Genomic DNA, 12,125 nt, shown 5'->3' with positions numbered 1-12,125 from the left:
TTTCTGGGGCCACTACTAAATTCTGTTCCTTCAACTGTGTTACCACAAAGCTATAAGCTTCATCAAGCAAGGCATCCCTGGGAGCGGCAAGAAGTATATCATCCATATAGTGATAACACTTCACATTTGGAAATCGCTCTCGAACTCCTTTCAGAGCTGCATCAACATAGAGTTGACACATAGTGGAACTGTTCGCCATCCCTTGTGGCAGCACTGCCCACTCAAACCTTTTATCAGGTTGAGCATGATTTTGGGAGGGGACAGTAAAGGCAAATCTTACCATATCATTTGGATGCAACGGGATAGAGAAAAACAATCTTTAATATCTAAAAGTATAATGGGCCAATTTCGGGGCAAGGACGAAGGCAATGGCAGTCCCCTCTGTACTGGCCCCATCAAGATCATTTGCTTATTTATTTCTCTCAAATCATGCAAAATCTCCATTTTCCTGATTTTTCTTTATAACAAATATTGGAGTATTCCAGGGAGATGTAGAGGGCCGAATATGTCCCAACTCGAATTGTTCTTGTACCAGCTCTTTCGTGGCTTTTAATTTTTCTGAGGGGAGTGGCCACTGAGGAACCCATATTGGATCCTCAGTCTTCCATGTAATAGGTAATGCTCCCTCGGTGGCCCCTAGGAAAAATTCAGTCCGGCCCGATCATTCTTTTTTGCAAACCAGCACTGGAGAGGTTCTACCTTGCAGAAATTGCCCTAACCCTTTTCCAGGAATATATCCCATGTCCAGCATCATGTCAGGGGCCTTGCTGCCGTAGCCTCCTTTATTAGTCAGAACAAAGCCCATCTGAGTCATCATATCACGGCCCCACAGAGAGACCCGAACAGCCAACACATATGGCTGAAACTGTCCAGGATGCCCTTCCTTGTCCTTCCAATATAGGAAGCAGGAACTCATTTCAGGCATCTGAGTGTACCCGAGTCCTCTTAGTGTTTGTTCTGACTGTTGCTTAGGCCAACCAGAGGGCCAATCTCTGGTACTGATGATACTACGATCAGCACCAGTATCTAGGAGACCAGATATAGCTTTTCCTTCAATCCTGAGCTTCAATAGGTGTCAGGTATCAAGATTTAGAGAGCAAAATATATTGGAGGTCCCAGTAGAGCCAAATCCCTTGTCTCCCTGTTTTGAATCTTTGGCTGGAAATTGAGAGTGACAGCTGGGCAAAAGGAGCAATTGAGCTATTCTATCACCAGGGGGAATGGCAACGATGCCTCTAGGGGAAGATACCATAATCTTAACCTTTCCTGTAAAATCTGAATCAATTACTTCTGGATGGACTATTAATCCTTACATGCTAACAGAGCTCCTTCCCAAAATCAGTCCCACCATATCAGCTGGCAGTGAGCCTTTAAAGTCTGTGTCCACCAGCTGGAGTCCCATGCGGGGTGTTAATACGAGTCGGGTGGTGGAACAGAGGTCTCCTGCACTCCCTGTTCTTGCTCTCTGGGGTGACTCCATTGCATCAGTGGCCTCAAACTGGGCCATCCCTCGGCTACTGCCCCATATATTTGAGGGCCCTGGGGTCGGGGGCCCCCTTTCAAGTTTTTTGACTGGGCACCACCAGGAGCAAGAGGCTGTCCATGAATATCTTTAACTGACCTACACTACTGACCCAATGATTTCCTTTTTTGCATCTAGAACATAACCCGGGCACTTTTGGTCGCTGGTTTCTGGCACCACTCAATCGTAGGCATTGGCGTTTCATGTGGCCTGGTTGTCCACATTTAAAATAGTTATTATTCTGCTGGCCGCCTTTTCCTTGTGACATCTGTATGACAGCGGCAGCCAGACCAGAATTAGAAAGAGGCCCTCCTATTTCTCTGCATATTTTCTGCTTGTGGACGTTGTACATCGTGGTGCGGAGCCTAGTGCGCACCACGATGTACAACGTCCACAAGCAGGCTTTTCTGTCATATTCCAGGTCCCTATGTTATTAATTTGCTCATACACTTGGATGGGATAATTAGTTTGAGCTGCTACAAATCTCCCTTGTCCCAGCAGCATGTCTTGATCCCAGGCTGGCTGGCCNTTGCCAGCGTTGATCGCTGCTTGCTCAGCAGCAAACTCAATGAAAAATGCCTTCCAGTCTAGATATTGGCCTGGTGACAAGCAGGCACGAGCCAGATTCTGCCAATCGCTTGGAGTCATGCAGTAGAGGTGCAGGTTCTCTAACTGTGCTCTTACAAAAGCAGCACTGACAACATAAGTACGAACCCCTTCCGCTAATCTTTGAACAATCTTCCAATCAAGCGGCTTGTGATAATGATCTCCCTGTGCATCCTGAAATACAGGAAAGCACTGGGCTCGCAGTTCCCTCCAGTTTTCTGGATGCTCTGTCAGGGGCACACGGAGGCGGCCACGGAGGCCCTGGCGCCAAAGGTTCTACCTTCATTTTCACTTTCTCTAGCCTGTCGGCTATGCTCACCAGATAGTCCTCAGACATATCCCCATCACTAGAACTTCCTTCTGCCTCTGACTTTTGGGATCGCTCCTCTCTCAGCTGATTCAGTGCCTCATTGCCCTTTTGGAGTTCTGCTTCACATCTTTCCTTATCCTCGATACAATTCCGTACTAGCTTCTACACTGGCAGCACCCCTTTAGTGAGAACTCCCTGTTCTTCTGCAAACTTCAAGTCCTTCCCTAACTTCTCCCAACTGGGCCCTGTAAGATGTCCTGATACAGGGAACCAAGGGGCGACCTGATCCACTGCTTTTAAAAAGTTCTCCAGGGTCTCCTTTTTCAGCCCGATTCCTTTCACTTTCAGCAAGTCACTAAGGGCTTGGCACACTGTTTGACCTGAGGTTGAATTTCCCATGGTGCTTGGTGCAACTTGTCCCAAAACTGGGAGCCTTATTGTCTCAATCCGAGAACTTAACTTGTCCCAAAACCGGGAACCTTATCGTCTCAATCCGAGAACTTAACTTGTCTCACTTACCTGGGAACTTACCAGCTAGCTGCCCTGACTGTGATGGGTTCTGAACGTCCCCGTACAGGCCACCATTTGTCGCTTCTGTCTCTGACCAGCAGAAAAGAGCAACGACACTATGTTCTTCTCAAAGCAGTTTATTCAGGAACCTTTCAACATGCAAGCAGGAATCTCTCTCTGCAGGAATCTCTCTCTCCCGCAACCAATCACAATCCCTTATATAACCCCTCAACCATGCCCCATCAGCCCAGTCCATGTAACAGCAGTCCATTGGCCAGAATCATCACTTGTCATATGGTTTGATCTTGCATCAGGGTGCACCTGCGCAGTTCTCACGATGGACGTGGCTTATTTTCAGGTGTATGAGGAAGTCAGGTGCAAGTCATAAGACTTGGCTACAGTCTTGGCACCATCTTGGGACTGCTGCCACACCCCCTCCTCACAGTGGGACATGCCTTTAATACCAGCACTTGAAAGGCAGAGGCAGGCAGATTTCTGAGTTTGAGGCCAACCTGGTCTACAGAGTGAGTTCCAGGATAGCCAGGGCTACACAGAGAAATCCTGCCTTGAAAAAAACCAACATCAAAAAACTTCCTAACACTAATTGAACTCTATGTGCCAGGATTTTTATTCTATGCTTTATAGGGATTATCTCATTGTAGAAATATTCCCTTAGAAAACAGCTTTAACTAAAAATATTTTGGTACTTAACCTTTAGTTGGCTGAAACTTGTACATATATGGAAAACACATTTACTAAGGAGGCTTTGATTAAATGAGGCTTTTATGTTCTCCTTTTGGACTGTGTGTGTGCATAAAGATATTAAGTCTGGTAAGTGTTTTCAGTGTGTAGTTTTGTACTGTGCTCTGTCCTTCAGCAGTACTAGTAATCCCTTACCCATGGGAAATGCATGATGATACTCCTTGTCGTATGCATGCTGGTTTTCTGTGCATGAATGTTTATAATAAACTTTATCCTATAAATTAAACACAATAACAGGTTAACAACAATGTTTAACTGTATGCTACAGTAAAAGTAATGCAAACCGGATGTTTCTGGGCTCCAGTCCTCCCTTAAAGTTCCAAGTACCAAAGTTCCAAACTAGTAATGGAGTTCAGTTACTTCAGTCTTTCCCTGGTGACAAAAACCACGTCCTGAATCAACCTCAGTGCTGAGAAAGAGAACCTCACCTTCCAGAGTAGAACATTTGAAGTTAGGGTCTCACTCTAGTTACTTACTTCACTGTCACAGAGAACAGTAGAACTTGATGAAATAAACAGCTCATGCACATGCTTAACATGGTCCCAGTGTGTACGTTGAAATTAAATTTTGAGACTGTTGTGCCTGCTGCTTGGTGCTTGTCAGACAAGGAGTTTTATTTGTTTGTCTGTCCTCCTGCCTTTTAAGAATGCTTTACACTCCCTGGTCAGTGGTGAAGCACAACTTTAATCCCAGCACTTGGGAGGCAGAGGTAGGCGGATTTCTGAGTTTGAAGTCACCCTGGTCTCCTTTGAGTTTCAGAACAGCCAGGGCAACACAGAAAAACCCAGTCTCGGAAAAAACCAAATCAAACAAACAAACAAAAAGACCAAAACAAAAAAGCTTTACACCAATGCTGAACTTTTGTTGCAGAACAGATTTGGTCTTTCTGACAGTTTCTGTCTCTATTGTTGGTTCATTTAGTTATATTTCCCTATGTAATAGGTTTATATGGCTTTATTTGATTATTTCCCCCAATCTTTATTATCAACTGCTTCTCCTCTTTCTTAGAAGCAACTGAATTCATATAATCATGTGTTTCTAGCTGTTTGACACACTGAATAGAACTGTGTTCTACTGTTTGTGATCGTAAGCCAATCTAAGATATACTATTAAAAGTAATGTATGGCCTTTCCCCTTGAGAGGTGATTCATGACAATAAAAATCCTGTAAACATGCTAACATCTAAAAAATAGTTAAGTTTAATTTATGCAAATGTAGCAAAAATCCTCCAGGACACTTTTCTTCCATTTATATGTACAATTAAGATAGTCATAAGTTAAGGGTAATTTCCTCTGTTTTAAAACAATGTATTTCATCTGTGGGTCCATGTCTACTGTGCTGCAATAGAACATCTAGTCAACAGGACCCCAGGCTTGCACACTTCTGCACTTCCCTAGTCCCAGCCAACTGACTTTCTCAAGCTTAAGTGAAAAAAGTAGTGCATAGCAAACATAAGAAATGTGCCTTTAAGATAAATGAGGAGACTTCATATATAATCACAGTATAGAAAAGGAATGATGAAAACCTCTATAGGATTTACAGTTGAGTGAAAGGAGCTAATATGCTTTCTATGTAAATAACATCACAAGCCAAATATAATGACCTGAAAATTGCATCTTAGACATGTACCAAAGCTTCGTACACTAAAAGGGCTATAGTTCCCATGATTCAAAGATAGAAATCATCTGACTTTAAGAACAATATATGATTGTAATGGAAAGTTTTACATCGCTAGCTGAGTGGTTCCTCTGGCTTTTCTCTCTGTGATGTTCTTATTTAAATATTTCAGAATTCTGTATAAGCTTGCATTTTTAAGTATAAATTGTGTTTATAATTTTTTTATTTTTAATATTATTTATTTATTTTATTTATATGAGTACACTGAAGCTCTCTTCAGACACACACCAGAAGAGGGAATCAGGTCCCATTACAGATGGTTTGAACCACCATGTGGTTGCTCAAATTTAACTCAGGACTTCTGGAAGAGCAGTCAGTGCTCTTTAACTGCTGAGCCATCTCTCCAGTCCCGTATTTACAAATTTTTATCTTCTTGAATTCATGGGCTTTTTCCCAAGACCATGTAATCCTTACCTATCTATGAGGTTGTGTCTCTTGAGGGTTCTGGGTACCTAAATTTCATATTACAAACTAAAATATCCTTCACCATTTGCTGAAATCTTGCTGACCATTGTCTTTTCTGCTCCTTTTTACATGCTAATAAATAGGAGGTGGTGAGCTGCATTGAGCCACTGACAGGGAAGGACTCCAACCCTCTTTCAAAGCACTGACCTGCACTAAGTTCTGTCTTTAATGTGTGTCTCTTTCTGGAGAACACAGATTCATTTAATGACATAGTATTTATACAATAGCATTTTACTTATTTTATTGTACTGTGGAAAACCAGTAAAGGTCACTATCTCATGTGAACATTAGATCACATTATAATGTAACTCAGTGCAGATAGCCTACATGTATGCAGGATACTGCCGTGGGGTATAATCTGAAGTACAATTTAGACTTTGTAGTGCCTGCCAGTTGGTATCCCTTAAAAAAGATCGTGTTTGTTTCTCTTCCTTTTAAACCTTTAAAAGTGATTTGTTCCTACCCTGAGCTTTTTCTTAAGCTGTTTTCTTTCCATTTCTGTCTCCATGGTCATCTAACTTATAGCTGTCTATGTGGTCGTGTTCAATGGCCTTTTCCCTCAATCATTGTCCCAAAGCTTACTGTTGTTCATTTCTTCTTTTAGAAGAAGCAGAATCATGCTTATAATTTATGATTTATTAATGTCACTATACATATTACCATATAACTATAAACTGCCCAATGCATAATGTGAAGTATAATTAAGCAATTTTTTTTCTGTTTGATGGTGTTTAATGATTTAGGTTCTCAATAACTTAGGCTTGCCTACTAGCTATTTACTGACAAACAGAAAAAAAGAGCTTAAATGTACTGTTAGGGCTCAAAATTTTAGGTAGAATAAGGTAATTTCTTTTACACGAGGCATCCTTTATAATAGTAAAAGTCATATAATTCTCTTTTTTGTGAAATTTAAAAAATACATGATGGTTGTTATCAGCACTGCAACCAATACTAAGTTAATTATGTTGGTTCACATTCTTCTACTCTAGACAAAACTAAAATCTCTTCATTTCTTATCTATAACTAATGAGAGTGTGAGTAGCAGAGTATATATTAAGACACTTAATTGATAAACATTAAGTAGTTGCTCCTTCTTCTTTATCCATACCATTTAATATGTAAGAACAGAGTCCTTTTACAAATAAGCATTCCAAACCTGAAACATTCCACCTTCTCATCTTCAGAAAATATATAAAGAATAAAATTAAAGAAAAATATGGCAAAAGTTCCTACACTCAGAGCAACCTGCTGCCAAGACATAGAAGGAAGCACAGCATGAACACAGTGGATCACAGAACATGCTCTCTTAAGTAAATCACTTAAGATTTCAAAGTGAAAATTTGTATAGTTAGAAAACATGAAAATGATGTTTGTCCCAAGGAAAAACGACTACCTCATATCTCTAAGGAAAAAAAAAAAGATTAAAGGTTGTTCCATTTTAAAAAACAGTATATTTTTGTTGAGAGCAAAGATGTGTTAGCACATGTGTGGAGTGCTGTATAGTGTAAAGATAAGGGGATCTTATCTGGACAGCTTTGTCCATGTCCTGGACCTCCTACACAACCTCAATCCCCACTGTGTCAGGAGCCATAATGGGACAAGCTAATAACTAGCAGGTGATCATCCTGAAGTGGCCTGCCTCGGATTATTATATAGTCTTCAACAGGTGAGCCCTCATTGAGTAAGGCTGTGAGGGACTCATTTTAGGAAAGATTCCTGCTATATATGCTTTTCCTGTTGTTATTGAACATATATAACTACCACTAAGTATGAGCACATCCCTTTGGAGCAGATCTCTGCAGATCCACAAAGATGGATAGATCTTGTAGTGATGCTATATAGACTAATGGATGACATAATACTTAATGAGGATCCTATAAGAATTTCTAAAATTGTATCTGTGATTATTAAGCTCTTTATAATGGGACTGCTATTAGGTCCTTTTCTGATAATCAAAGCTGCAATGAGAACTCTCCCAGTCTCTCGTGTCACCAGTTAATAACTCTTAGCTAGTAACCAGACTTTCTTCTACTCAGAGTACATTCCAAGAGGTTGTAAAACAATTAACCAAAGGTCATAAAAGGGAACTAACAATTTATTATTGGTGCTAGGACAGAAGATAAAATATTGACTGGGTTTATCTATACAAAACTTCACTTATAACTTAGTTATGGTTTTAAGCCTTCTGTAAACCTGTGGAGCTCAGACAAGTGATGGATGTTTAGCTTGATAATCACTCCTTATGGATATTCATGTAAACATTCTCTGTTGTAACATTCTATTTCAATTTATGATTTGATTTTTCTGTGTGAACTTTTGATGAAATTTTTAACATGTGGTCATGTATTATGAATGATGATTAAGGGCTGAGGACAAAGAGAAGAGAGAAAAGTGGGGGCCGGGGGTGAGAGGAATGGAGGTGAGAGAACTGAGCTGAGGAGAAGTTTTTTGAAGGAGAATGCAGACTGGAGTAGCTTAGAAATTATAGGTAACATAAACTACTAAGAGAGCAATGTGTAGAATACAGAGGGAAAGAGGAAAAAAGTAGATGATGCCGAGAGCAAAAGGAGCAAGCAGGCTTCTCCTTACCATGGGACAGAACAGATCCCATGGTAAGGACAAGGCAGGTTTAGTCTTATTAAAAGAAACAAAGGTTTTTTTCTTACAAACATGGGTTTAATTCATTTAGCATTAAGAAGGTAGAAGCCTTTTCTTTCTCTATGTAAAATAGATTGGAGTGCATTTATTTTTCATCTAGAATGTGTGAGTTCTTTCTGCAACCCTGCTGGGTCTTATGCTCCATATGCATATGTAAATATGGATGTGTGTGTAAGTATGTAATTGTGAGAATGTCTGCATGTGTGTGTGTGTAAGTATGTAATTGTGAGAATGCATGAAAGCTGGGCCCAACTGGGTTTGAATTTAAATGAATAAATGAGCATGAATGAAGCTGAATATGAATTTATGTGAGATTATGCATATTTGCTTATGTAAACGTTTTTCTTTCTGCGAGTGTTATTCTCTTCTCCTGGCTCAGTAGAAGTTTATGGCTCCAAACATCCTCCTATCCTGAAAGCAAGTGGCATCTGGAGAACAGGGGAAAGGGTCTAGCAATTAATTCTTTACTTAATCTCCTGCTGTTTTAGGATGAGGTGCGGAGTGCCAGAAACTGCAGTTTGTGACCTCAGAGGATCACAGAAGGCAGGCCAGGTACAACAGCATAGTAACTTAGACTTACATAAGTAAACTTTTTATTATACAGCAACCCTAAATTTTTGGTAAGACAAAGCCTTACCCTCCGCCTATGCTCTTACCCCTCCGTTGCCTCAAGAAGAACCAAGAAGAAAGAATAAACACCTCACGCTGGGGCTGCTCCACGGCACAAATGCATCCTACTCAACTGATTGTTAAAGATGTAAGCAAAAATAAATTACACTATGAACATAACAAACCAGAAATTAATAAGCCTATTTATTTCTATAAACTATTGTTACCCCAAATCTCTCTTTAATAGTTAATATCCTGGGCACCCTTCCGCTTGTGGGACAGATTGCTAACTCCCCTGCAAGTTGAGGGGCTATGTAAGCTACTTACCTTAATTCCAGGAGGGAGAAGGCAAACAGCCTATTGAGTGAGGGAAGCTGGGGTTGAAGTCAGGACCTGGTGAGCACAGGGTCACTGCCCATATAGGGGAGGAGCGAGTGGCTGAGTAGTTGCAGATCTCCGCTTGCCTTCCTGATGGGGCCTCCCTGGGGCTGTGCGGGGAGACAGAAGAGTAGGCTATTGGAGGACCCGCACCAGTACTATGGAAATGCAAATCCCTGTAGATCTGGAAAAGGTCAGGCATTGGACTTGAAGCTTGGGCTGAGAACCTCTACACAGTGTACCTTTAAGGGAGGTGCTGGAGTCACTCAAGACTTATTGGCCAATCAGAGTCTTAGGCTGACTTGCCAGTCAGAAGGGAAGGCGGGTTTTTCCGGATGCCTTGGCGCGAATTTCACTTAGTTGCTGAGCAGACTTGAATGGGCCTGTGTGCTGTGCTCCTCGTCCTGCTGCTGGATGCTGTGGATTGTGCTCAGGCAAGCTCCGAAGTTGCGACATCGTGAGCACAGGGTCACTGCCCACATAGGGGAGGAGCAAGCGGCTGAGCAGTGGCAGGTCTCCGCCAGCCTTCCTGGTGGGGTCTCCCTGGCGCTGTGCGGGGGCACAGATTGGTAGGCTATTGGAGGATAGGTACAAGTACTACAGAAATGCAAATCCCTGTAAATCTGGAAGAGGTAGGGCCCTGGCCTTGAAGCTTGGACTGAGAACCTACACTGTGTACCTTCAGCTAATTCTAACTCTAAGGGAGGTGCTCCAGACTTACTGGCCAGTCAGAGCCTTTAGGCTGACCTGCCAGTCAGAAGAGAAGGCGGGTTTTCCGGTTGCCTTGGTGCGAGGGGTTTCACTTAGTAGCTGAGCCAGCTTGAATGGGCCTGTGTGCTGTGCTCCTTGTCCTGCCGCTGGATGCTGTGGATTGTGCTCCGGCAAGCTCCGAAGTTGCGCCATGGTGAGCACAGGGTCACTGCCAACAATGGGGAGAAGCAGGGGTCTGAGCAGCGCGAGCTGGTGTGGTGGGGCTTTCACAGGACTGAATGGGAATCGGCGGCCTTGTGTGAGGTCCCCTGAGGTCCTAGCCACTCGCGGGACCCAGTTGTAGCCTCTGAATAACTTCACTGTGGGGGCTGCATCTGTGCAGAGCATTTGGCCTGTGTGTAGAACGATCTTTGGCATGATCCCAAACTCAGAGAGTCCTAGTTTCTACAAGTTCTGTTCTTACCATTTGCCATTAAGGTGGAGTTAATTTTGTGGAGGTTGTAAAAGACATCTCATGTGCTGGGTAGCAATCCAATATCAACCTGTGATGTAAAAGTGCAGAATTGATGATGTAAAGGATTTACTAAAGCTTAGGAGATAGTAAGGCACTCCAAGTAGAATTTATCTGAGGGTGGACTCCATGTGAAACATCTCACAGATAGGTAATGTGCTAACCAGGGCAGTTAGAGTTTAGGTTGCTAGGATACACATGCTTGTTCATAAGGATTGCCCAGAAATATGGCTCCAAACCATAATAAAGAAAACAAACTTGATTTACAACCAGCCACTAGGCCCATCTCCATATCAAAGAGCAGGCCTCTAACCACCTGCTCAATGGGGCATTACAGGATCACCATCTACAGTAAGGCCTAGTGTGCCATAAAGGTTCAGTTTTCTGCTTGAAAAAAGCATAGTTATCCCACATGGGCAAGATGACACTTAGTGACAACCATGTGAAAAGGGTAAAAAGAAAAGAAAAGAAAACACTGTTGCATTATTGAGTGCTGGCCTGATCAAGCTGAAATTTCCCTGAGGTTCCCTGTCTGGAGCATGATATAGCTCCTTCTGAAACCCAGGAACATGCTTGGTAGAGCCAGTCACAGCCTGGGGCCTACTCAACTGGCTCCTTGGCAGCTTACCCTGAGGCCCTGTGTATAGAGATAAAACCAGGAATGTGCTTGGGAGAGGGCTAGGGCCTTTGGGAGGGGTTGAATCAGATTCTGAGAATAAGACTCTTCCCACCCTATGGAGCTGTGGTTATCATTCCCAAGGCCATGAGAGATTTGGTCAGAAATGTTTTTGAGAAACACCGAGTTGCCCATGTGCAGCACTGTTTAGTTAGACTTCTCCTGAGTGTGTCCCATTGTATGATGCTTCTGCTGACGTCATAGTTTCTTCATCTTTCTCCTGACTTCATAGATGTCTCCCATCTCCTTCCTTTCCCTCATGTCAATCGTGTACAAGATGGTATTCTTTAGAAGCTTACTTAGCATGAGCCATAGCTTGTGTAAGACCTCCCCACCCCAGCTTTTTTACTTTCTACCTTTTCCTTTTCCAGTGTTTTTCATCATCTGGAGCCTTCCACTCAGCACACTGTCACAAACCTGCTGTGTTAGGGCACTGTGTATTTAAGAAATGATCCTGGAAATATGCTTGCTGTGTAAATTTCCCATGTGTCTTAGTGGCTAGACTTGCAGTCTCCAGTCTGTATTTAAGTTGTTCAAAACTTAACCTCAACCTGAACCTAAAAGAGACTAAAGGGTGGCAGCATATGTGGAATGAAAAATCCATTCTAGTCTGGCTCCTCTTTTAGCCTTAATCAGTGTAGCTGGTCTTTGCTACTTCATGGTTACTTCTTTTCCCCTACCCTTAACCTCTTCCCCAACAGCACCCAAGCTCCACCTCCCCCCCCCCCCC

General features: G+C 42.5%; 1 protein-coding gene across 1 annotated transcript in view; it reads left to right on the top strand.

The window, feature by feature from the left end:
• The first annotated feature begins 9,857 nt into the window (after positions 1–9,857).
• Positions 9,858–12,125, top strand: part of LOC110288871 (zinc finger protein 431-like) — a 17,811-nt gene continuing 15,543 nt past the window's right edge. Inside the window, exon 1 of the mRNA XM_029473900.1 lies at positions 9,858–10,401. Coding sequence (XP_029329760.1) covers positions 10,399–10,401 — 3 coding nt within the window. The 5' untranslated portion in view covers positions 9,858–10,398. The remainder of the gene's footprint in view (positions 10,402–12,125) is intronic.

Source organism: Mus caroli, unplaced genomic scaffold, assembly GCF_900094665.2.
Source record: "Mus caroli unplaced genomic scaffold, CAROLI_EIJ_v1.1 scaffold_11828_1, whole genome shotgun sequence".
Taxonomy (NCBI): Eukaryota; Metazoa; Chordata; class Mammalia; order Rodentia; family Muridae; genus Mus; species Mus caroli.
Note: the sequence above shows the minus strand (reverse complement) of the source record. Positions and strands in the feature narration are given on the sequence as shown.